The 27,821-nt window shown below is 38.0% G+C and overlaps 1 protein-coding gene across 1 annotated transcript in view; it reads right to left on the reverse strand.

Annotated features, from left to right (window-relative positions):
* LOC136863549 (sodium channel protein 60E-like) overlaps positions 1–27,821 on the reverse strand; it is a 280,338-nt gene that overhangs the window by 35,602 nt on the left and 216,915 nt on the right. Inside the window, exons 22-23 of the mRNA XM_067139930.2 lie at positions 23,473–23,627; positions 15,031–15,164 (exon numbers count right to left, since the gene is read on the reverse strand). Of these exons, the coding sequence (XP_066996031.2) occupies positions 15,031–15,164; positions 23,473–23,627 (289 nt within the window). The remainder of the gene's footprint in view (positions 1–15,030; positions 15,165–23,472; positions 23,628–27,821) is intronic.

Raw genomic sequence — 27,821 nt, forward strand, 5'->3', positions numbered from 1 at the left:
ACTTTTATGAGGATTATTATGTCTCAAAACTGAAGATGTTACAGACGTGAAAATTAGTATTTGGAATCTCCTTTAAAAATAAAGAAACACGCATGTGTTTCTTTTTCGGAAAACCGACGTAAGTGGTGTGGATTTTAAAATAAGTAAATAAGGATTTGAAATATATTTATGAGGATGCTTTATCTTAAAAATTGAAGCTGTTACAGACATTAAAGTTGATATTTTCAATTTCCTTTCAAAATAAGCACGAATGTTTTGTTTTCGTGAAGTTCACTTAAGGCTGAGAGGGGTGGAAAGAAGTGAAGAAGAAGTTGAATTATTTTCATGAGTATACATTTATCTAAAAAAATGAAGGTGTTACAGACGTACAGACATGAAAACCGGTATTTGGAATCTCCTTAAAATAATGAAACATGCACTTTTTGGTTTTCGGAAAGTTCAATTAAGGGGCTGAAAAGAATAGGAAAAGCCGGTAAATTTCAAAAATGAGTACCGGTATATTTACATTATATGTAAAAATTAACGTGTTAGAGACAAGTAACTTGGTATTTTGAGAGTCCTTTAAAAATACAGGAACATGTACCTTTTCGTTTTCGGAGAAGCCACTTAACAGAGGGTGAAAGGAAGTGAAAAATGCTTGAATTATTTTTAATGAGGATACTTATAACTTAAAAACTGAAGATGTTACAGACGTGAGATTTGATATTTGGAACCTCCTTTAAAAATAAAGAAACACGAATTTAATTTTCGGAAAATACACTTAGATGAGGGTGGGAGTGGGAGAAAGACTGATCGAGGGGTTAAATTATTTCTATGGGGATACTTTTATATATCTCAAAAACTGAAGATGTTACGGATGTGAGAATATTTATTTGGAATCTCCTTTAAACATAAAGAAACATATATTTATTTTTTCGACTTAAGAGGTGACTGTTTCTCGCATGTACAATTCTATGTCGCACGGTCGTATTAGCCCCAAAAGTTAATACCACAAACATAATTTACAAAGAATTTCTGGGGTAAATGAAACTCAATTTTTGGGTGAGATTTTATACTTTATGACTTTTCAGATACCGGTAATGTCTTAGTACAATGCCGAGGAACGATTACTTTGTTCAAATTACAAAATCCACGCGAGCGAAGCCGCGGGTAATTGCTAGTTAATATATATAAAATGTTATTCACTCTATCAATGTTGGTCTCTTGCACATTTAAAAGACCTGCATCGTATTTATATAAGTGGGTGAAATGTGTATAAGTTTGTAGTTTGACTTTATTTACAAACCAAGTGTGGAAACATGGAATCAGCTTTTCAGTCTTATGAAGAATATCCACAGCCTGTTTGTAGTTAACTAACAGGGTCAGGAATGAATGCTGCCGAATTCGAGGTCTGGCGTGCTTTTCCGGACAAAGATTAATGGATGACATATTAAAAGATAGCTAATTTGTTGAATAAAGAATGACCAGTGAAAACAGAAGAAAAACTGTCTCACCCTACGTTTCCCCTGACATGTACCCCTTATGAAGTGATAGGGGTCAAGAATGAACCATAGCTACTGCCAAGGAAAGGAAATTGTGTGCCCTGGCGAGGCCTGTCGCATTCCGCTGGGTATAAAAGATTAATAAATGACACATGAAATTGTTTCAAACAGTGATGCTGATATAAAGATGAAGAAATCAGAAACAATATTTGAAAACCCTGATAAGGGGTAAGTAGGCAGTGGACACTGTCACATTCTGAAACACGAAACTTCCCTGTGGAATTCCCAGACAAACAAGACCTCTCGCTTGAATGATTAATGACTACGGCGCAAGTTTTACTGATTTTAACACGGCGCAACTTTTACTCGGCGCAAGTTTTACGACACCAATTCTTATACTTGATCAGAATACCAGCATGGGTAACAGGCAAGTCAGTTGCCGATAAGTAAATATGTAAAGGGAAAGAGTCAATAATTTTTCGCCAGATATACTGACAGAATATTTCATTTACGATAATCGTTAGTTATAACGAACTGCAGTTATTTTCATTAGCTGGCGACTCGATCTAGGTTTAGTGAGCCTGCATCTTATTAAGAGTCCCGGATTCTGTCCTCGGGCAGGTCAATAAATTTTACCTAGAACTAAGGGCTGGTTCGTTGTCCACTTTGCCTACATGGCAACAATTGAGGAGCTATCTGACGGTGAGATACCTTCCCCCGGACTAGAAACTCAAGAATAACGGCCGAGAGGATTTCTCGCTCCAACCAAGCGTCACTTCGTAATCTACAGGCCTTCAAGCTGAGCAGTGGTCGCTTGGTAAACAGAGGCCCAGGAGGGCTGTAATGCCATGATGGCAGGGGGAATTAATTTTCTTTCATTACGTGTTTTCATTTTAATTCTGCTGTGAGTAACTTTAATGCGTGTTGTTTCATTAATGTCCTATTTCTCAATTTACTTTAATGTGTCGCTTATTTACTGATAAAGAAGTGAGAGAGTGACAACATTTCGTTGTTTGAACATTTAGAGAAGGTAAAGGATAATCGAGTTCGAAGATGGTAGAAAATTACCCCTTGCTCTTTGCATATGTCGTAAATATGAGCAAGAAGTAAAAATTAACATTTAAACTTTGACAAGCATTACGATAATACTATACGAATTAGGCTCTGACGCGATCTGCATATTCCAAGTAATTTGTGGTGAATGTTTTGCCTTGACCTAACATCAGAACTGGGAGAGGAGTATGAGTACCTCCTGCTAGCATTACACTCATCATGAATGAAAAGTTGACATCCTACATTTGATGTACTTTTCCTTCTTCTTTTTAATCTGTTTACCCTACAGGGTTGGTTTTTCCCTCGGACTCAGCGACGGATCCCACCTCTACCGCTTCAAGGGCAGTGTCCTGAAGCGTGAGAGTTTGGGTCGGGGATACAACTGAGGAGGAGGATCAGTACCTCGCCTAGGCGGCCTCACCTGCTATGCTGAACAGGAGGCTTGGTGGGTGATGGGAAGATTGGAAGGGATATACAAGGAAGAGGGAAGGAAGAGGCCGTGGTCTTAAGTTAGGTACCATCCCGGCATTTGCCTGGAGGAGAAGTGGGAAACCAAGGAAAACCACTTCGAGGATGGCTGAGGTAGGAATCGAACCCACCTCTACTTATTTGAGCTATCGAGGCTGAGTGGAGCCCGTTCCAGCCCTCGTACCACTTTTCAAACTTTATGGCAGAACTGGGAATCGAGCCTGGGCCTCCGGAGGTGGCAGCTAATCACGCTAACCACTACACCACAGAGGCAGAGGATGCTCTTCTTACCGTTCCAAAATGAATGACTAGTGCCCAAAATTCCAATAGAAAATTAATCATTACGTGAAGTATCTAAGCACCACGCTGCCAAGATCACATTATAAGCAGTCGCTTTACTTTTCACTAACACAATAGCTTTTCAGTGGACATTGGGAGTATTTGTGCACTACCATTAATTGGTTTTGCTCTGCTATTCTAATAATAAATAGGATTCCCTTGTAAATTAAATGCCTCTGTGTGTTTCATGAACTGAAATTTCAATCTTGTGTTGTCAGCTATTGTACATTGCTCCTGGTATATTCATCTGATACTTAAGTCTTCCATTTCCGTAAGTATATCAATTGTCATATGGAACTTTAAAGCTTCTCAGTCTGTCGAAAACAATAATAATAACGTATATAACATACCTATACAAGTACTATTAAATAAAGAATGAAATGTTTCATTCTACATGAACATCCTCAGATTATATCAAATCACTTTAAATTATGCGCATATATCTTAAATATTGTTTACGGAGCGTAAACTTGTCAGTGATTATGGACGGGTGTTGTTATGAACAAGTAAGAACAAATAATGATTGTAGTAGTCCTCCACTGTCACTTTAAAAACTTACAGGTATTTTTCTGTACTTATCTAAGCAGATAATTGACTGTTACCTTTAGCAACTGAACTAGGACTGAAGCCAGTTTCCTTGCTCCGGTAGTGGTAGCTAAGTGGGAGTGAGGGCGAAATTCTGTAGATAATAACTCTGTTCCGTGGAGAGTGAATAGTAGATGAGGGGAATGTTGTGGGCATTGCCTTTGTTCATTGGAGAGGGAAGGGGAAGTGCTACTTCTTCATCTTATATATGTATTAGGGAATAAATTTGCAGACAAGTCAGTAAGTAGCTGAAATTTTGTTCTAATTGTCTTTAGATTGACACTGTGGCGCTATGTGCTCCCCAGCCGATAGATTGTACCGTTGTCTACGTCAGTGGTAGGTTTCAGCGTTATCAGATCAGTACAGCTTGCGCTGTTGCGACATAAAGATGGCTGCAACACTCTCTGTTTGCACCAAGCAAGAACAGCGTTCCGTAATCCATTTTTTGTGGTCTGAGGGTGTACCAGGAGCGGAGTGATGCTCACAGTGTTTTGGGACTCTCAAGTAATAGGGGAAACAGTAAATAGCGAAAGTTACAGTGATATGCTGGTAAACAATTTGAACCTGCAATTCGCAACAAACGCAGAGGTCGATTGTGGGAAGGAATTCTTTTGTTGCATCCTGCGTATAGTGTCTATCTCTCCACGTCGGATTACCATCTGTTTGGTCCACTTAAAAATGCTCTAAGAGGCCGTCGATTCAGCTCCGATCAACAGGGAAAGGAAGTGGTGCATAAGTGGCTTACTGCGCAACCAAAAACCTTGTTTGCATTGGGTATCAGACAGCTTGTGAAATGGTGAACCATGTTCATTGAAAAGCAGGGTGACTATGTTGAAAAATTATATCAATAAAAAGTGTGTACTCTTTCTGTAATAAATTATAAAAATTAATTGCAGATACTTATTGACTTGTCCTTGTATAAGTCAATAATTTTGATGAAATAAACCTATGGATTAGAATTAAATACTATCTTGTTAGAATATTTGTATTGATACATAATAACCCACTAGGACGACTGGAGTGGCGAGGACGCTGAGTGAATTCAGAGAAATCCCAAACATTAACAACAATTTGTTTCAACAGAAGGAGGGAAATTTGTTAATTTTCTTCCTGGTATATACCTTTTTTAAAATTTAATGCCGCAAGCCTTTAGTTCATTCTTCATTATAAGAAAGGTGTTGAATATCCACTTGAGAGGTTGGGTTTCAAAGGTTGAAGATGAAGGAATTTCATGGATAGGAAGTGCATTGTCAGATACGCGGCATTACTCCCGCAGCCACGATATATTCGTCTAGGGCCCATTTAAACTTGTTAATTTTTCAAGACTAATTTAAAAAAAAATCAGCAAAATCATTTACCATCAAATGTATCCTACTACTCTTCAGCATGGACTTCCTGAAACAAAATGTAGTTTCAGACTGGATGATGACAGTGTGAGATCATTCAGTTATTCGCAGAATGTCATTCGATATTGCTCATAGCCAGGTATCTAAATTTTTTTTAGATCCTTTCAGCGCAGTTAGCCTAAACAACCAAGAACCGTCTTGAAAAGTGATTAGAAATTAATTACAAATCATTACCATTTCGTGTAAACCTAATACAAGAAATTGACAGCCAATTCAGCAAAGGAGGTGTTATAGAATGACATTTTCTACTTCTGCCTACCTCTGTAGAAATATAGGAAAGAAAGATAACAATGGGCTGGAGTATGATGAACAAAATTACGGAGACATAAAAATAACAGCTGAGATGTCTGGCTCCATGGCTAAATGGTTAGCTTGCTGGCCTTTAGTCACAGGGGTCCCGGGTTCGATTCCCGCCAGGGTCGCGAATTTTAACTAGTATTGGTTAATTTCCTTGGCACGGGGGCTGGGTGTATGTGTAGCCTTCATCATCATTTCATCCTCATCATCACGCTCAGGTCGCCTACAGGAGTCAAATCAAAAGACCTGCACCTGGCGACCCGAACATGTCCTTGGACACTCCCGGCACTAAAAGCCGCCATTCCACTTCATTTTATTTCACAGTTGAGATATAAGGAAATCTGCTGAAGAAGTAGTTTTTGATGGTAGTAGTGGGGACTAACACACTCATTCTTTCTTGAGTTTCTATTATATTCTTGGGGAGTAGAATTTTAAGGTTTTCATGAGGAGGGTCCCAGTTTAGGAATCGTGTTAATCTATGCAATGTTAACGTATGGCAATGAACGAATTTATGTCCATATATATTGTACTCCTCATATCGGTGTGCACTACGCAGTGATATTACTCCTTACCTTGACGAACAGTAGTTTCATATTATTAATCAAGTACATTGTTCAGTGTTTGATACAGCAAATCCTTAGCTATTGTGTAAATGTAAGAGAGGACAGTTACAGTATATATCAACAAATTATTTCCATATAGTGGTTAGTACTAGGTGAGTATTGCCCACGAATGAACTCCTTATATACATAATATCATGGGTTTTACGGTTTTCGGAGTTACTGAGGTACTGGAATTTCGCCAAGATAAATTCCTTTACGTGCCGATAAATCCCTTGAGGACTTCCAAATAGCACCGGATTGAGGCGGAATCAAACACTCGAACTTGAATTCAGAAGGCCAGTGCTTCCATCGTTCGTGCCACTCAGCTTTGTTCTTACTCACATACATACGTACATCTACTTACAGAATGTTACTTCTCTCCGAAAACCATAAAAGTAATTTGTGGGATGTAAAGCAAATAACATTATTTAATGTTACATCTTTCAGCGTTCAGTTTGCAAGCCTCTGTGGATTAGCTAAGGATCTCTACGATTCTCAGTTCTGACTAACCATGTGGCCTCGTTTGGTTCCATTACCATTAAATCATTAAAATTGAGCCTAACCAGTACACACTTGTCCCCCTCTTCTTCACTTACCGTCCATGGGCGAGTCCATTATTTTCCTAGGTAACCTATTCCCCTCTATTTGCTACACTTTACCCCTCAACCGAAGCCAATTTATGCATACATTTTCATCCATCCAGTTCATTTCTAACTTAACACTTATCTCCACATTCTCTGCCATTATTCCCACTTGTTTGTAGCAGCAATCATTTTCGCTACTTTCATACCCGCTACTTCCAACTTCTGAATAACATGTCGTGGGTACACCGAGTTTTTATTCCCAACAAAGGAATTTAACCCGTAAGTACCGAGGTCTTGATTTGTAACACTAACCACGAGGTCCGGTCAGTGAGACCGCTGAAAGTTTTTACATTTTAATACATGTATAAATTCTAACATTGTCTAGAAACGTTTCCAGTACTCAATAGTGACCTTTCCTGATGCGAAAATACGCAAATAGTAATGGAATAATCTACTACTTGATGACAAATCTTTTTAATTACGACGAAAGGCAAAAACACAGAAAAATATGACAGCAATAAAGGAACTAAGGAACAATACGATATATCACTAAATAACATGAAAGATTCTACTGCAGTCACTTAGAACACAGTCATGACTAACCATAAATGGTGAAAATTAATGAAAATTATTAACATGGAAAAATCTGCAATGCAGAAACTTAGTCTTCATTTCTACTCGTGCTGAATGCAGCGAGTACTCACTTTACTAGCGCACTCCAAACAGATTGGTTTTTGCACCCGTGGCACAAGTACGAGGTTTTCCTTTTCTTCTTTGGATCACACAGGTAACAGGTTTTCCTTTTTTGCAACTTTTCATTTGAGGGTTGTGGTTCTTCTTCTGGCGTTCTCATAACTCTGCGCATGCAAGCTCTCAGCTCGAACGTGAGATGAAAATCATTCACTCTTCTTTCCATCTGCGGTTTCACAAGAGAGGAGGCAAGATCCAACATGAATTCTAACCTAGTTCTCACAGGATTATCCTTGAAGGCATTGCACATGACGAATGCATTGACAGCACTGATGTCCAGGACCCTGTAGAAAATGGCCATGGGCCACCGTTGTGTGCGCCGTCCAGTGCAATAAACCACACACTTTTCATCCAAGGCGTCTAAGCCTCCTTTGTTGCAGTTATAATACATTGTAATTTCAGACTTATTAGTTTCAGCATTAATAGCACTGTCGTGGTGCATAGAAGATACGAGAATCACAGCTCGCCCCTTCTTTGGGACTTCTGATACCAAAGTAATGTCTCTGGTAAATCCAAATTGACACGATCCTACTTCTCTCATCTTTGATGGCAAAAATGCCGGTGGAATTTCCCGTTTATTCTTTTTGAGAGTTCCTACGTATGTAAGGTTCTTGTCTTTCAGACATTTCACAACTTCCATTGAACTAAACCAGTTGTCTGCAGTAATATTTCTGTTAGATCCGTATCGGGGAGCACTGAGCCGAAGTACTGCTTGAGTAGGTTTCGAAAGACGACGTTCTTCTACACTAAGTGTTAACCCGTCCGAGTTCTTACCGCAGTAGATGTACCCATTATAGAAGTAATTCTTCCTAGCATCAGTAAGGCACGTTAGTTTTAGTCCATACTTGCACGGCTTACTGGTTATATACATCTTGAATCTACACCTCCCCCTGAAGCTGATCAGCATCTCATCAATACACGCAGAGGATCCAACACTGAATGCACTCTGACAGTTCCTGACAAATGTGTCAAATACCTCAGAAATTGCTGCTGTAGGATCGATCTCTTTGCGTTCACTTCTGTCGTCAGGGTTGTCAAATCTAAGGTTTGAGAGAAGAGTTTCAAATCTGTTTTTACTCATCACGCTGCGGAATATTTCCCTCTCGGTGCCATCTGTCGCAAAAATTGACTTTGTGCTTTCATGATTGGATTTGAAAGCTGCAGAGTAAAATAACAATCCTATGAAGGCTTTCAGCTCCATCATATCTACATTTCTCAAGTCTGTTTGCGATTTGCACTTGCTTCTCTCTCTGCTGAGTTTTACATTTGTCCATCGAAGAATGATACTGAGAATATCATCCGTTATAAGAAGATTCCATACAGATACGGGGTCAGCTTCATTACCAATTTGAGCTGTACGTCGTAAGGCTGGGAGTCTCAAAATATTGTGTTCCAGTGTCCGAGAATGCTTAGGGACGCAGGGTTTTGATGACCATTTATATCGATTCTTGCCGTAATAATAACGAGGTTGAACTGCGTCACTATTACTTTCGTCGGAAGATTCACTCACACTATTTTCTTCTATCTCATCGTTCACTGCACTAACTACCACTTCCTCGTGACTTTCACTAGTTTCAGAGTCCGAACTATGATCACTATGAATTGCGATATTGTCTTCACAGCTGTCTCCATCACTACAGTCCTCTTCAAGCCACTCCTGCACAACTTTAGTAAAGCTTTTATTTGTAACACATGTCCTGGAAGTATCGATAGCAGTATTATTTGTGACACTAGTTCCTGCAGGACTGTTCTTACCACGAACCTCCTTCATGAAGTGTTATCACTGAGACTCTTCACTTCACACTCACTGATAAATAAAACAGCAAGATCCGGTTTCACGGGCCGCTTCCATGCGATGGATGATGACTGATCGCTGAGACAGTTCAAATCCACTGATAACGTAAATACTGTGACAGTTTCAATAGGCCGGATGGCTTGAATATGTGGATGAAGTGGCATATCTTCGAACTAGTACTCTTTGGAGTCTCAATGAATTCACCTGTGAGCATAATAATTTTTGAATTAATGGTTTAAGCTATAAAACTGTATTTGGATGTCAACGACTAGGAGTAACCGCCCAAGAAAGAAAAGAAGAAAGAAAGAAAAGAAGAATGAAAGAAAGAAAGAAAAGAAAGAAAAACAGAGCGCGCATCGCTAGCATTCGAGAAACTTACAGTTTCACACCGGTCATAACAAACCATATGAACGATTTGTGATACTATCGGAATAGCATGATAGAAAATTAATGTGTATGTCAAAAATAATGATTATAATAATAATGATAACAACGCTCCTGAACATTAGTTTACAAATGAAACCAGTGTGGAAAATTATTATTATTGCTAATTTGACTAGAGTTCCGGCTCGAACGCGCGTGCGTGGAGTATCAAGGAGTCCAACCGGTCAGCTGTGAAGAGAAGTAGGTTATTGGGCTAGTGTGTCTGCCAGTCGCCGGACTTCAGTGGAGTTTGACACGCTGTTGAGATAAGTCCTTGGTTCGAGAGCGGACGGCGATAATTAAAGACTGAATTGTGGAAGTTGGATTGTATTAACTTAGTTGGACCATTCAAATATACTACTCAGAATATTATTCTTGTCAACGTACGTAACATAGCGGACGTCAAGTTAAGTTGAGCTGCCTACCGTGTGTAATATTTAAACGATATCTACAGGAAGTGTTGTGTGGCAAATTTACTAATCTTTCTTGTAATAGTTTCAGCCTGAGATTCAAGAGAATAGTGATGAATATCATCATGGTTTTGTCACATACTACTATATGTGTTGGTGCTGAAATTGAAGCTTAAAACCATGTGACCAGCTGACAGGCAACAGGATGAGAGGAAGGCACCTATGACTATATTATTCCTGAGGACGACCAGTTATTCGACATCGTGAAGACGCCTTAAAGCTAAGTCGACACAATTGTCTAAGATAATCTGTTTGGTAGAAGTGTAGTTACGTAGTAGTAATTAGTAAATGGTCTGGCAGTATATTTTAGTTATGTTGTTGTAGTACTTTACCATATTATAAAGACAGTAGAAGATCTTCATATTTATTCTTGTCAGATAATAACGTGATATTGGAACGGCGTATACGGCTTATGTGGTATAGTAAGTGTGTTAGGTAGTGACAATTCTCGGAGTGTATCTTTCAGCTTTATTATAGCCACAATTGGTGGGAATAATGTTAGAGCATTCGTTTATGTAGAATAGATGTTTCTGGATGTACAGTCATCGTACAGAGATGAGATATAACCGTGCATGGTATTTATTGGGTGTATCATCGCAAAATATTGGAACTTATAGTCTTAAAAGAGAAATGATTCCGTTATTTTGGATCAGAACCCGTGTAGATAATCCTGCGGAACAAAGATAGTTGAATCCAGATATGAGAACCGGTAGGTGGATTGAATCTTCGAGAATTATACACGCGTAGAACTTGTTATGTGATGTTAGATTGAGTTTGTGATATCCCGGGGTGGATCACAAATGTATAATTGTATAGTAGGAATCGTTATTGGAGATTTTACTACGGTTAATGTTATAATATGGTCTTCGAGAGAAGTGATTTTGTAATGAATCAGCGAAGTAATTCTTCGAGAGTAGAATCACGCCATATAGTTATTGAGGCAAGTGATAAGTTGATAGTGGATTATAATAGATATTTGCGTGATTTAGGATATGGAACCTACGTATGTTGGAATTTGTGTACGTTTTCGAAGAGGTAATCTTAATTAGATTTATTCCGAGTTTTCTATTGTTCACGACTTTAATGTTCACGATAATTTACAATAGTTCTAGAACACCATTCGAGACTTTGCCTGAACTCGAGATTTCCAGAATATTCGAGGATTTTCATCCAGGTCATCGGATTAAACTTTAGTAATTTCACGATACCCTGAGCTATGATAAACTTATACTATGACACTCCGACAGTATGATCCAATTATTCAGTAATACTCCGACAATATGATCGTCTTTATGTAGCCACATGTGTAGATAATGTAAAATAGGGTGTAAATAGTAGTGTATTTTTGTATTATTGTATGGTTATGGTGTTTTGGAGTTGATTTTTTTTGTCTCAGATATTGTTACACGATGCGGATGATGTTAATGTCTTCGTTATTTGCATTTGGTAGTTGTGATACGGCATTGAAGAAATTTAATTTTGAGTTAGGCAGACCATTTTAAATGCGTATTGCATTTTTCAGACTTCAGTAATTTATCTATTTAATTTTGTTAATCCAGTAAGCGACTGGTAATGGAACAGATTATTATTTCATTGAGCCGACTCAGTTTTAAACTGAAATTGAAGCATCAAATTATGTAATTGTAAAGAATCGTAAATTTTTGAATCGATAAGTAGAAACTTAATGGGGTTTTGAGCAAAAGTTAATTCAATTTTTTTTCCTTTTAATATTTCAGATCTGATCGTCTGAATCCAGAACTTTCAATAAATCAAACGGAATCTGTCTATCTGATCAAAATATTAAATGAATATGTAATTACGATTTGCTAGGACAAGATAGGGTATGAAATCATGTACCACCCCATTTGATTATTTCTTTTGTACTTCAAGAGAGACATTTTAATTCGTTAACGATCATTCACATCATCACAAGTTAGGAGGATGACAATTTGAGAGTATTTTGGTGATTAATAAACCATGCCATATATTAATTTTATTCTGTATTTTATTTGTTTTATGCCACAATTCAGTCATATTTCCCATGCATGCCACATCCTTCGATTTGTTATATGTGCGTCTAATTTATGAACTGAGGACACCTGAGGTGTCTCGGTGTTCTCCGACTGTAGCTTACGGTTGCAATACGGAGGTCCGGTCTCACAGGCCGCTTCCTGAACATCAATCACGACTGCGTCTAACCTTGAACTTGTTACTGTCATACTACAGGGGCGAAGTTATTCTCAGAACCCAATAATAAGGTAGCTAGCAGTACAAGTAATTGCAACAGCGGAGTTTCCAGATATTTAAAGTCAACAATAGCTTAGCGGTCTCGGTGACCGGACCTCGGTACTTGAGGGTTAAATATACATAGGTTGACTTTTAGTAATGGAAGCTATTCGTTTTCTAGATACATAGCATACCTACACGATTTTAGGATTTACGGGCCTTCGATGTAGGAACCAGTGTTGCGTACAACGTGTTCCCAGCGATGCGAAAGCCTTTGGATACAGTCGGCTCAGCCTAATCTCCGGATGGTGCGAAGAGACTGATTGATTGCCTGCAGAACGTCTTCAACTGGTCGGAAACGAATCCCAAGCTTGGTTCTTCCATCGTAGGAATTAGGTTAAAATCGCTGGGACTTAAAATTGGAGAGTATGTAGGGCAGCGTATGGTAGATCACTTCCCAGACCCAGTGATTGAACAAATGAGACACTAACCCTTCTGCTTGCACCCATGCATTGTCGTGCAGGATGATGAGTGGGTTATGCATAAATAGTCCCTGCGACTTCGACATAATTCCTAAGAACCATCATGTGAGATTCGCTTCCAAACTGTTGAAGTTGTTCTGCAGGCAATCGATTGCTATCTTCACACCATCCAGAGATTGGGCAGTTCCGACGGTATCCAAAGCTATCAGCGTCGCTGGGAACGCGTTATACGCAAAGCTGGATACTACATCGAAGGCCTGTAAAACTTAAAACCCTTTACATGTACTACGTATATAGAAAATAAGTAGTTGCCTCTACTAAGCAATTAACGTACAGTTCATCCAAGTGCTCAATTCTCTCTTATAGAATACTGTCGTTGATTCAAACTGGAAACTCACTACATTAGATTTACCACACCTGGATTCAATTTTTACTTACAGTATATTACCATCATGGGGGAATATACAACCTGTGTCTGAAAAGTTCGGTGAATGGTCGCCTAGTTTGTACACCGTGCTAGTTCGGACGATGCGCTCGCGTATACGTATTGCGAGACATGACACCAAGTGCCTCCTATCGGTCCACTTAACACAGTTAAATGGACTTGAACGCTGCAACACATCGGACAGATTCAGTGTGAGGACTCGTGTCGTTGCACAATGGAGTGAAAAACGGAGCAACGCGTTAACATGAAGTTTTGCTTCCACCTAGGCAAAACGGCAACGGAAACACACGCAATGTTAGTGGAAGTTTAACACGCTCAAGCAGTGAGTAAAAAGTTAGTTTTTGACTGGTTTGAACGCTTTCGAGATGGAAAGAAAGGTTTTGAGGACGAGTCACGTTCAGGTCGACCAACCACAAGCACATCTCCAGATAACATCGAACGAGTGCCACGTATGCTTGCGAATGATCGGCGACTGTCCTTACGAATGATAGCAGATGAAGTGGGTGTAGGTAAGGACAGTGTAAGGACCATTGTTCACGAACGTTTGAAAAAGCGGAGGATTTGTGCCTGGTTTGTACCGGACAACCTGACAGACGAGCAGAAGCAAACTCGAATGGAAACGTCGGGAGATTTCATTGACGTTTGTGACCAAAATACGGAGGTGTTGAAAACCATCATTACAGGAGACGAGTCGTGGTGCTACCAGTATGATTCGGAGACCAAAAGACAGTGAATGGCGTGGTGATCAGCGTCTTCTCCGCCTCCCAAGAAAAGTCCAAGATTAAGACAATGCTGATCGCCTTTTTCGACAGCAATGGTGTCATTCATAATGAATTTGTATACCAGGGTAGACCTGTCAACGCGGAATACTGTGAGGGAGTTTTAAAACGGCTACTGCAACGTATCAGACGGGTTCGGCCTGAACTGCACCGGAGTGGACAGTGGAAGCGCCTCCACGACATTGCCCGTCCGCACACCGCGATCCGCGTGACCCAGTTTCTCATTGAACGCCAGGTGACTGTTCTTCCACACCCTCCGTATTCTCCGGATTTGGCGCCGGTAGATTTTTTTTGTTCCCCCGTCTTAAATTAGCCCTGTAAGGCCACCGGTTCGACAGTGTAGCAGGTATCCAACAACGCGTGACAAGGGTTCTCCGGGAGATTCCAAAAGAAGCGTTTGCTGCCAGCTACCAGCAGCTTTACGGTCGATATCACAAGTGTGTTGTAGCTAACGGAGATTACTTTGAAGGCCAGTAAAGGAGTTTTGTGTGTAACTTACGTCGTCTTTATTTCATGAGATCATTCACCGAACTTTTCAGACACAGGTTGTATATCCTAAACCCTAATAATATTTACAGATTACCCGCTTTAATTTCAGCTGACACCTTGCTGAGTGTATTTCGTCATATGGCTTCCAGTTCTCTTATTATTCCACTAACCTGAAAAAATACTAAGGCCAACAGCAATGAAATGGCTAACCCATTCCAAATTTATTTCTCCCACAAGGCATTTGGTGTTCGTATACATCGTTTCAGTAGAAATAATTATAGCGGTAATAGTAATTGTAATAGTTTACGAAATATCAATAGAAAAGCAATATTGGGCAAGAAACCCACTTAACTTACCTAGGCCAAACACTGTAGTAAAAAAGGCGTTGCTCACTTCAAGAACGAAGAAGATCGCGTGAGGCTGGTTGTAATGCTCTATTCCCATTGTTAACATGTTGAGAAATATAAGTACAAAGATCGCAATCTCAAACCTGAAATTTAAAAAGGAAATAATGTTATTTCAAATTCGATGATGACAATAAGATTAAAAGTATTAAAAATATACTAAATTTAGTATACCAAATTTCGTAAGCACAATACAGAAATATTGATAACTAGATAATTTTACGGTTTATTATGACTTCCATTGTCCGTGTGGTTATCCTGAAAATCACAAGAGAAACTTTCACTGAAGATTCATTGCCTATCACTAAACTCTTGAGGCTGATTGAAAATAATGTTTGAAAATGGAGGGAGTTGCTTGACGATTTCCTTTTAGTTAATAAATATTACTAATCTGTATTATGTGTAGAGCATAATGTTCCCAGCGTGGACAGAACTTAAAAATGTTGTGTAGGTACCTGACGAAGAAATAAAGTAGGGTGTATGCATTAGACCGATCACCAGTATAACCCAAACCTTACATTATCTGTTCATTTTAAGCTTTCAGTGCTTAACAGAAATATTTATTGTCGTTTTATACAATTTTGTTCATTATATTTGAAGAATGTGATCATGAGAATGAACCTAGGTTAAGTCTCTCGTTAGGCATTTCACAAAATTACTAACAATATTGCCTGGAAGCATCTCTGACAAGGGCAAAAGGAAAACAGGTACCCGAGATTCCAATTAAGAAGTTCAGTGCGTATTTCACGCATGAGAGGGTTTAACGTAATCCACTTAACAGACTACACGCAGACTACGGCCTTTCACTTGTTTCACAAAATCGCCCCTTCTTTGCCTTTCGGTCCGTCAGCACTAATGAAGTTGTTGACGATATAAAGACATTTTGTGACAACACGTAATGGTAAAAGCTTTCCAAACCTTGATACTACCAATATTCGACAATTTTGACGTTGTAAGCAACATAATATAGCTACGATATTACTTCACAGTGGTGGGTCAGGAAGGTAGGAGCTCCACAGGGGTCTGTCCTTGGCCCTTTCCTGTTTACCCTGTATGCTCATGATATCTCCTCTATATTAAAGTATTATGGGAATCACATTTATACGATAACATACAAATTTACTACCACATTAGTATATATAATAACATGTCCTGACTGATTCATCATCACGGAGCCAAAACTACTGGACATAAAGAAATGAAATTTTGGGGATCCATTTATATTATTATATTAAAATGTAGGTGCTCGCTAAGGGAGGATATGTCGATATTCCGTCCCTAGTGGGGTGAAAAGGGGGGTGAATTTTAAAATGAGTGTATATATATCTCAAAATTTTAAAAGCTTACGGATGTAAGAATTGGTACTTAGAATCTCCTTTAAAAATAAAGAAACACGTATTTTTTTGCTTTTTGTTTTTGTTTTCAGAAAATCCCACTAGGAGGGGTGAAAAAGGGTGAAAAATGGGTTGAATGCAATGAATGAGGATGCTTATATCTCAGAAACTGAAGATATTACAGATTTGAAAATTGGTATTTGGGATCTCCCTTAAAAGTAAAGAAACAAGTATTTTTTGTTTTTAAAATACAATTAAAGGGGTTGAAAATGGGGTGAATTTTTAAAATGAGAGTAACTATATCTCAAAACGGTCACAGATGTAAAAATTGGTATTTAGAATCTCCTTTAAAAATAAAGAAAAACGTATATTTTATTTTAGGAAAATCCCAATAGGAGGGGTGAAAACGAGTGAAAAAGTGGTTGAATGCCTTTAATGAAGATACTTATATCTCAAAAAGTGAAGATATTACAGACCTGAAAATTGGTATTTGGGATCTTCTTTAAAAATAAAGAAAGTCGTATTTTTTGTCTTCGGAAAATCTAATTAACAGAGGTTAAACAGGAGTGACAAATTAGGGTGAATTTTTAGAAAGACTATATCTAGAGTATATCTCAGAAACGCGAAATGTTACAGACGTAAAAATTGGTATTTGGAATCTCCTGTAAAAGTAAAGAAAATAGGAGATGTGTTTTTGGAAACTCCACTTAAGGGGAACTAAAAAGGGAGTGAAATTTTAAAATGATAATTTCTACAGTATATCTCAAAAACTTAACATGTAACAGAAGTGAGAAATGATATTTTTATCTGTATTAAAAATAAAGGAGCGTGTATTTTTTCGGAAAAAACACTTGTGTGTGTGTGTGGGGGGGGGGTAAAAGTGAATGAAAATGGGGTTGAATTCTTTTAATTAGGATACTGATATCTCAAAAACTGAAGATGTTACAGAGGTTAAATTCGGTATTTGGAATCTCCTTTAAAAATAAAGAAACACGTATTTTTTGTTTACGGAAAATCCCATTAAATGGGTGAAAAAGGGGTGAAAAGCGGTTGAACACCTTTTATGAGGAGACATATATGTCAAAATCTGGAGATGTTTCAGACATGAAAATTGCTATTTGCAATCACCTTTGAAAATAAAGAAACAGGTATTTTTGTGTTTTTGGATAATTCGATGAATAGGGGGTGAACAGGAGTGACAAACGGGATGAAATTTTGAAAAGACTATATATGAAAATTATCTCAGATACGTAACATTTTACAGGTTCGAAAACTGGTATTTGGAATTTCCTGTAAAAGGAGAGAAATATAAATATTTTTTTCACAAAATCCACTCAGGGGAACTGAGAAAGCGGGTGAATTTTTAAAATTAGCATATCTACAGTATATCTCAAAAACTTAACATGTTGCGGACGTGAAAATTGGTATTTGGAATCTCCTTTAAAAATAAGGAAACACGTATTCTTTGGTTTTCGGAATTAACCATTAACTTGTGGGGGGGGGGGCGGTTTGGAATAATTGAAAAATTAGTTGAATTATTTGTATGAAAATATATATCAAAATATCTAAAGATATACTAACGTAAAAACTGGTATATGAAATCTCCTTTAAAAATAAACACGGATGGGGGGGAAATCAACTTGGTAAGAGAGGATGAAAACGGAGATGAATTCTTTTTAGTGGATGAATATATCTCAAAAACTGAAGAAGTTACAGTCGTGATAATTGGTATTTGGGAGCTCTTTTAAGGAAACGGGCACTGTTCGTTTTGGGGAAATTCACTTGAGTGGGGGGTGTGAAAGGAAGTGACAAAAATTGAAGTCTTTATATGGAGAAACTTACATCTCAAAACTTAAGGTTACAGGAGTGGAGGTCGGTATTTGGAATCTCCTTTAAATATAAAGAAACACGCATTTTTCGGGTGGGGGAACCCAACTTATGGGTGGGAGTGGGTTGAAAAAGGAGTTGAATTCTTTTCATGAGGCTACTTATATCTCAAAACTGAAGATGTTACAGACAAGAAAATTTTCTTTAAAAGTGAAGAAATACGTATTTTTTGGCTTTGGAAAATCCACTTAAGGAGGGTGAATTAATTTAAAAAAACTAGTTGAATTCTTGGTATGAGGATACTTATAAATAAAAAAATTGAAGAAATTACAGTCGTGATAACTGGTGTTTGGAAGCCCTTTGAAAGAAACGGGTACTGTTTGTTTTTGGAAATTTCACTTGAGTGGAGCGTGTGAAAGGAAGTGAAAAAATAGAATTCATTTTCTGGAGAAACCTATATCTCAAAACTGAAGGTTACACACTTGAAAATTTGCATTTGGAATCTCCTTCAAAAATAAAGAAACACGCATTTTGCGGTTGGTGGTGGTGGGGGGGTCATTTTAACGGGCTGGGGTGAAAAAAAGTTGAATTCCTTTTATGAGTATTCTTATATCTCAAAAACTGAAGATGTTAGATGCATTGGGGTGGGCCGATGACCTTCGATGTTAGGCCCCTTAAAACACCAAGCATCATCACCAAGATGCATTGGGATGTATTTGGGATCTTCTTTCAAAGCAAAGGAACACGTGTTCTTTTGTCTTCGGAAAATCCACTTAAGGAGGGTGAATGAATTGAAAAATTAGTTGAATTCTCTGTATGAGGACACTTGTATCTCAAAAAGTAAAGATGTTAAATACGTGAAAATTTGTATTTGGGATCTCCTTAAAAGTAAAGGTACGCGCATTTATTTCCTTAGGAAAATCGACGCAAGGAGTGTTGAGTTGAAAATAAGTAAATAAGGAGTTGAAACATGTTTATGAGGATCTTAAAAACTTAAGCTGTTACAGACTTGAAAGTTGGTATTTTGAATTTACTTTCAAAATAAAGAAACACGTATTTTTTGTTTTCGGAAAATCTGCTTAATGTGGGAGAGGGCTGGAAAGAAGTGAAGAAGAATTTTAATTATTTTAATGAGTACACATTTATCTCTAAAACTGAAGGTGTTACAGACGTACATACATGAAAACCGGTGTTTGGAATCTCCTTAAAAATAATGAAAAAAGTATTTTTTGTTTTCAGAAAATCCAGTTAAAAGGCTGAAGAGAATTGGAAAAGCGGATAATTTTTAAAATGAGTACCGGTATATCTACATTATATGTCGGAAACTTAACATGTTAGAGACAAGAAACTTGGTATTTGGAAAGTCCTTTAAAAATACAGGAGCATGTACCTTTCTGTTTTCGGAGAAGGAATTTAACGGGAGGTGAAAAGAAGTGAAAAATAGTTTAATTTTTTTTATGAGGATACTTATATCTTGAAAACTGAAGATGTTACAGACGTGGAAAGTGATATTCGGAATCTCCTTTAAAAATGAAGAAATATATATTTTTGTTTTCGGAAAATACACTTAGGTGGGGGTGGGTTTTTGGTGATGGACTGATCAAGGGGATACTTATGTGTATCTAAAAAACTGAAGATGTTACAGATGTGGGAATAGGTATTTGAAATCTCCTTTAAAAATAAAGAAACAATAATTTTTTTTCGACTTGAGAGAAGACTGCTTCTCACATGTACAGTTCTACAGTATGTCGCGTGTTCGTTTTAGCCACGAAGGGTAATAGCACAAACATGGTTTACAAAGAATTTCTGGGATAAATGAAACTCAATTTTTGGGAATTTCTTAGAAATTTTCTGACAATGTCTTAGTACAATGCCGAGAATCAATTACTTTGATCAAGTTATGAAATCCACGCGGGCGAAGCCGCGGGTAATTGCTAGTATTAAATATATATCGAACGTAACAAGTGATATTAGTACCGACTTTGAAAATCTCTATGCGCACGCCAGTGAAAACTCTCTCCTCTTTCTTAACCTTAAAAATCACATACCACAGATACCGGTTGTCAGAAATTACTGAATTCCATGTACAAAAATCATACTCTTTCATCGGCGACATTAAATGCAACCATAATTCCGTTCAGTAAGGAAGTGATGAACTTACGTATGATCCTAAATGAAACTCCTCACTGGTCATCGCATTTAAGGAATACATGTAGAGAGATGTTGGCCTACACGATGTTACACTCTCTGAAATGATATAAGGACATTTTGCGACAACACGTAAAGGTAGAAAGCTCTCCAAACTTAATGACAATTTCGATGTTGTCCTCACTGATGCGATTCGTGAGCAAGCTGAAAACTACAAAGGACATTGAACTCTGGTCTTCGATTTGCTTTTAACTCGCATTAACATGCGGACGTAACCCCTAGCTGCATTGCTCTTCCCTGGCTGGAACTCGACAGGAGACGGAAGTTCTGGTGTCAATGGAAATCGACGCATGGGGCTATAAGGCCTCAATCCGGTGGATACGAGTCGTCGAGAGACTGTGCGGAAACTCAGAGGATGTTGTAGAGTCTCCAGTACAAGTTCGCGGAACGCGGGTGCTGAAGTTATGGAATTCCGCAATGTTTGGCGCACCATACGGCGGTCTTCCCACGGAGTGGTGTTTCTTGGTCGACCCGAACCTGCACAAAATGTTTGGCTGCCCTCATGCACCAACTGAGTCCACCATCGGGCCGCTATGACTGAATGGCCCATATGCCTGGCAATTGCATGATACGACCAATCAGCTTCATGCAGTTCCGCAATGCGGCCTCTGTCAAATGCTGTCAGTTGGTGGATAGGATGTCTAACGTATCAGCGAGGCATCGCTGGTGCTTCGTACAGTACAGGGATCCTCTCTGCACGTCTTGCCTAACTGTCCGACTAACAGCAGTTGACTGGTAACAACTAATCAACAATAGGACGGTGCCATCACGAATGCACTCTGGTGGGTGTTTGTCACATTATAGATCCTTGTAAATCTAATCATTTACTCGCACGTAAACGGTATGCATGTGTACAGAAATGATAATATTCGATCAATTCTTCTGGGTGCTTACCTTTTATTTGTCAGGCAGTGTATTTATTATCATGGGAATCACGAAGACTCTGAAGTCACAAAAATCCCCACATTTTTCATTTTTCTGGGTTTGAAATCTTGTGAAATGCATATTAGCAACTTTTACTTTCCATGCCATCTTTCCTTTTATGATTTTTTTGTGTTAAAAACGTATGTATATTATTTTGGTAAATTTGTTACAGTCACTTGTTACCAATTCTCTGTCTTTGAGTAATGTTTAATTACAATCAAGTGGTATCCAAAATCTTTGCCAATTGTTTCTAATGTTGTGAAGTTTCTTCAATATGTATTGAAAATGTTGGCCTTTTGAGGTACTTTTCTTAATTCAAGAACCTTCCCTCCCAGTCGCATAATTGTGAATACCTACAGCAGTTAGTCTACAGTAGATTTACATTGGTTTACAACGATTTGAAAACCAGAGGATTGTTTCCCGCCGCTAGGTGAAGAAAAAACATTGTGGCTTTCTGCGTGGCTTTTCGCTCTGCGGACTTTATCCCCGCATGTATAAACCACACTATCGCTTCACCTCACCACCAGTATAAGAGGAACAGTAAACTTTTGCCTGATGTTCACTATTTTGTTTTGTGCCATTCCAGATCATTACAGGATCGTTTCCCAATATCTTGTGTTTTATCATATTCATTCGCGAAATTTTCGATTTCATTTGATAGAATTCATGCATATCCAACGTCATAGATTAGTCTAGTCTTATCAGAACAATATACCGAGAGACCAGCTGCTCGCTCGTCATTATGGATAAGCTTGCTCACTGTTTCCGCAGAAGGCAAGTTTATTTATTATTCGCTCGAGGATGAACAACAGGGATCTTATGCTTATGAAAAGTTCCCCTCCCCAAAGTGTACAATGTCTAAAATTTGAAGTAAACTTCTCGATGGCTTGACCTCCTGCAAAAGAGATCGGGAAGAAAGATCCGTGCTCCAGTAAGGAAGCAGTAATATATGTGTAAGTTGAGTATTCAGCCCAATGGCTGGTTGGATTCTGAACAGCTCCGCCATCAGCTGTCTTAGGTGGCCTAGGCATCGCTGAAGAGGCGTATAAGGGGAATGAGGAGTTAGGTAGTTTCCCGTTGTTTACCTCACCATGACCGAAGTTGCTATTATATACCAATATGTCAAGCCGGCTTAACTTTTCACACCATTCATGATAGGGATAGGCTGCATAAGGAATGGCATTACTATCATCGCTCATACCTCAGCTCAGTCACTTTCATATTGCCAAAGATAAAGGTGAGAGTGAGGCAGGTCAATGGAGATACCAAATTTGTTCTACCCATTACTAGACGGCATAGTGCACTGTAAATACTAGGTCACGCCAGCAAAGGCATGCAGTAATATATAAGGCATTAATTAGTATTCTTTCGTTTCTTTGTTACTCCTAATTAAATCACGTCTCGGGTTATTTATATATAAGGAATTTTTAGAACAGAATACTTTGTTTATTGTAAACAATTCTGACACTCAGTCATTCTAAAGGCAACTTACAGGTATACGAATGTTATATTATTCACATAGATATCTGGAATATTACACAAAGTGGATTATTTCATTTCTGGAACAGAAATACTGTGACATAGAGTAAAGTAACTTAACTTTAATCAAAAGTTCACCTTTCTTCAATATCTGATGTTTTGTCATAGTTCATTCATGGAATATTCGATTACATTCAATAGAATTCATACATATCCAACGGCATAGATTAGTCTAGTATTTACAAAGCCAGCCAATATATAGTGAATGTCTGTACAGTCAAGTACAGCTAAAGTGAAAAGTGTACAACTTTTGCTACAGCTCATTGTTCCAATTACAACATCTCAGATTAATAGATAAACCTTTTTCTTCGAAACTTAATCAATTACATTTTGAATTATATAATTCTGTTTACTATCTAATATTCTTCAAATATCAATCATTACCTACCTTATAATAGCCTGATGTACATCATCAGATTGGTGCTTACTTAGTACAAACAGACAATTTTACTATCTATTATATGTAGATATAAAACAGTCATTTTCCAGTAAACACAGTGTCAATGGAACATTCAACTTCAATAATGGATGTCTTATTAAACTAATCACAAAACAGACTTACCTTCTAGAATTTGATAAGTCATAAAACATAGCAAGGAACTGGTTCATTGGTCTCTTAATTACTTTTTGAGGTTTCTTTCTTCCTAGTTTTTTCATAGCTGTGTAATAATGTTTTTGACTTTCAGTTAGGAACATTTCAAGCACACCGCCTTCATACTGTAAATAATAATCAGAAATAGTAAGTCACAAAAAGTGTGATTGTTTTGTCAAATGTCATTATTTATAGTGCACTAATATTACTCCTGTTCTCATTATTTACATACAAGCAATATTTTACATTAATTAATATACCCTAAGAAAAAGCTATCATATCTTTATTGTTGATTGCGTTGCTTTTTCTTAAATTAGTTTTGTTGTAACCTTATATCTACATGACTTAGAAGGTTAAGCGGGAGATGAACATTCCTTTCTTTCCAGGGAACGTTGGTATGAAACGAAGTATCAACCTAAATTGGCATGCAAAAGTACGTATCAGGTTATTAAAGAATATCGAAATAAAACCGACCCGCCTCTTCAGAACAATACACTTCGTATTTTACAAGAGCGTCGAAACAGAAGGTTCTCATTACACATAAATATAGATTTTTGCTCCATACTGATGTTGCACATAGGGTTTGTCTCACCGAATGGAAGAATTATGGAAACGAAAGCCATTGTTTGAAGAAATTTTGCTGGCACGTATTTTTCCTCAGAAAAACACACTATTTGCAGTGAATTTCTCTACTTATCTACAGGATTTGAATCCATTTAGCACCGACAGCCACGAGATGTCTTCGTCATCCTATCATTATGATTCACTGGAGGTCATTTGGGAATTACTTTTTAAAGCCCAGTGTATTATCACATGGATTAATCTTATAACATTAAATATTTACATAATTTTTCACATTTTGGGATCTTGCTAAAACTCACTTTGGTTCTTAATAACTCAGTGTTATGATGTAGTCTGAAATCGTATTTCAGTAGTCCTACGACGAACGCAGAAAACAGAAACGGTGCCTCCAGTTTGTACATCAAAGGATAGGTCTACATAACATATTGAAACATTGTAAAATGTGGCAATAGACTACAGTTATTGTTAATTTTATAATATTTGATGGTTGTAGCAGAAATGTTGAAATATTTACTTATAATGGTGTGCTTCACAGCGTAGTTTCTGTGTGAATGAAATATTTCTATTTTTAAAATCAATTCTTCTGTTGCTTATAATTTCTTGTGTTAAGATCACGTTCACATGTTATTCTGTTATGAATTGAGAATATTTAATAGATGTGTAGACTCTGTCCTGTACCACTTCAACACTACAATGTATCAGTCTCTGCGAGAGTATTGTATGAACTCACGGAGAGGTAATGCTGAACTTTGCAGAACCGATAGCTGACTGACATTTCACTTGCTTCTTACGAACGGATTCATGGTTCCCGTCAGGACAAATGTATACGCGATTTTGAAATGAAAAGTCCTGTCCCAGCAGTAAAACTCCAGGTAAATCTGAGAGTCCCATGACTATGGTCACAGAATCAACAATCGTATAACTGCAATGTTACATTTTATTACTCAAGATCTACTTCACACGGTTGTCCAAGTCTATTTTGAGTACTAAGTGAAAATGCTTCTTACAAATTCGTCTACATACTGAAAGTCTCTTCCAGGATGTAACAAAATGCGACCGACGACAGGACATATTTCACTTCTTGTACACTGCAGTATCAATTCTATCAAGTACTATTAAATTATCTGAGATAGTATATCCAGGGTCTTCATTTTGTGGTTGTGCAAGGTAGAAGCGATGCTAGACATATGGACCGGGCGAGTTGGCCATGCGGTTAGAGGCGTGCGGCTGTGGGCTAGCATCCGGGAGATAGTGGGTTCGAATCCCACTGTCGGCAGTCCTGAAGATTGTTTTCAGTGGTTTCCCATTTTCACACCAGGCAAATGCTGGGGCAGTACCTTAATTAAGGCCACGGCCGCTTCCTTCCCACTTCCAGGCCTTTCCTATCTCATCGTCGCCATAAGACCTATCTGTGTCGGTGCGACGTAAAGCCACTAGCAAAAAAAAGACGTATGGTCGTCACATTGATCTCAAGTTACTGTTGAATGAAGTCACCTTATTGATTTAGGAAAAGTTTAGCATTGTTGTCATTACTCCAGTATTGATGTGTTAATTTTGACCGTGTATTTTCTGTATGAATGAAGTATGCGTCAGTGTTGAAGTGTCATTCTCAATTCATTCGGAGATTTCATAGTAACCATCTTCTAAGTGTGATGCATGGATTCATCTAAGTGTATATATAACTAGTCGAAACAATCTTTACTGGAGTGCAGAAAATCACCACCGGCTCATAATATCATGGAGTGCGATAAATTCTCACAGGATTATACTTTTCTAGAAACTATAAATGCTGATCGATACATAGACCTCACTCAAGAGCTCACGGTGAAGAAAGGTATAATGATCATTTGACATGCAAGATAATGCAACGGCACGCACAGCTAATCGGTCTGGCATTATAATAAGTAGGGCCGGGATGTTTATGCAGTAGTAGGTTAGAATGCAAACTTACTGAAGCGAGTAATAAGTAGAGTCTAACCGCACGACGGTAATGCTACGAGCTTTGCATAAACATTAGGGGTTCGGCACATTAGAACCCCTAGAATTTATGTTACTCCCACTACGTTACGTTAGAGCGGGCTAGTCGACATTTCCTACTTAGTAATTTTGTTACTAAATTCAATACTAGATTCAATAGCATGTTGTAAATCTGTTGGGGAACTATACATCAATTGATGCGGGGTTCGTTGTATTACTATAATTGTTGAATCTCTCAAAGCTATTTTTGTATTCCCTTTTATTTGAAAGGAATTATTTTGGAAACAATCTGTTTCTTATACTGCTGGGACAAAGGTATTGCTTGTAATATACTCAGTAAACCATGACCAGTTCCTTTCTAAAGTCGATTATAATTGTTTCTCTGTTTAAAGCCTTCCAGTGAAATGTAGAGCATTTTCCAATTTCTTAAATCATTTTTATAGCTGGATTTATTTTTGTTTTAGGAACATTACATTTCTTGCATAGGTCTCACTGTGGGTACTGACAGCGCTAGATTTTCTTACTAAATATTCACGTTCAATTCTACTCATGAATTGATTTATATTCAGTTCCGAGAAATGTTTTCTGAGAGAAGACTGGTTATATACTCCAGGGTAACGAAGATATCGCTGATGTTCTTTCTAAGAACATAAATGGCAGCATAAAGTAGAATAAAAGCTCTATGAGAAGAAAGACCATTCACCGTTATCCATCCGTTAGTTTCACTAACTTTGTCGGGCTCAAGTACATTGTATACCCAGCTGAGTCAGAGCTAGTAGCCAGAGAAACTATCGTGTTCAGTACGGACACAATTATAAGCTGCTCATGGCTTGAAGCAGGCGTCTAGAGCCGAGCGGTGAGCAGTGCATTCCTCAGCTACTGAAGGATGTTTGGCGGAAACTATGTAGAGCGAACACGATGATCGAGAGAGTTGCGCAGTTGCTCATCTGGGTTGGTCCGGGAAATTAAGAGCCCCGAAAAGTATTTGGAAATCTTTGTTATGTTCTTGCAGTCACAGTTAGACATTTCTAGCTGTGGGACAGTCGCATTATTTTAGTGCAAGATCTCATCCTCTCGAGGAAAGACAGTCAGCATGATATGTGTGTATGATTTTTAAGGATGTGTCCGTAACTAAACAGGTCGAGAGTGTCTTTCACATGAATGAGTTGTCCCAGATAATGCCATGAAAGAGTTCCCGAGAAAATAAAGCTGCTGTCAGACGTTTGTGGTTTTCCAGCAGTAGATGTGGAGGGTTTGACCCGTCAAAGTTATGTCTGTTTACTGTATTATCGTATTATCGTCTATGTTTTTATTCTTCATCATGAGATGAAGATAATATAATTGGTGAATGTCAGCCAATTCCGGAATAATTATTTAAAAGACCTGTTGTGATGATAACAGTAATTTCAAAGGTTGCGCGGTATGAAATGTTTAGAGAACTTTCAACTTAAATTATTATTTTCGTCTCTGCTGTGTTCCTGATTTTAATTCTTTGTATAATAACTAGATATGTAAAATTCACTGCAAGCCATAAAGCGGCCGAAGTTGACATGTCCAAATATGCCCTTGCATTATTAAGTACCTTCAATTATCTTCATGAAAAGGTAAAAACCTGTAATCTATGTTATGTTTTTCCCAAAGCTCTAGTAGTTTGAAGCCACTAAATTCAGTCATAGATTTACTGTGAGCCATGTTCTTCGTTTAATTTTGTTTCGTATGCTAACTGAGTCGCATAAACTCCATTATTAATTAGAAGATTA

Source organism: Anabrus simplex, chromosome 2 (assembly GCF_040414725.1).
Source record: "Anabrus simplex isolate iqAnaSimp1 chromosome 2, ASM4041472v1, whole genome shotgun sequence".
NCBI classification, from domain to species: Eukaryota; Metazoa; Arthropoda; class Insecta; order Orthoptera; family Tettigoniidae; genus Anabrus; species Anabrus simplex.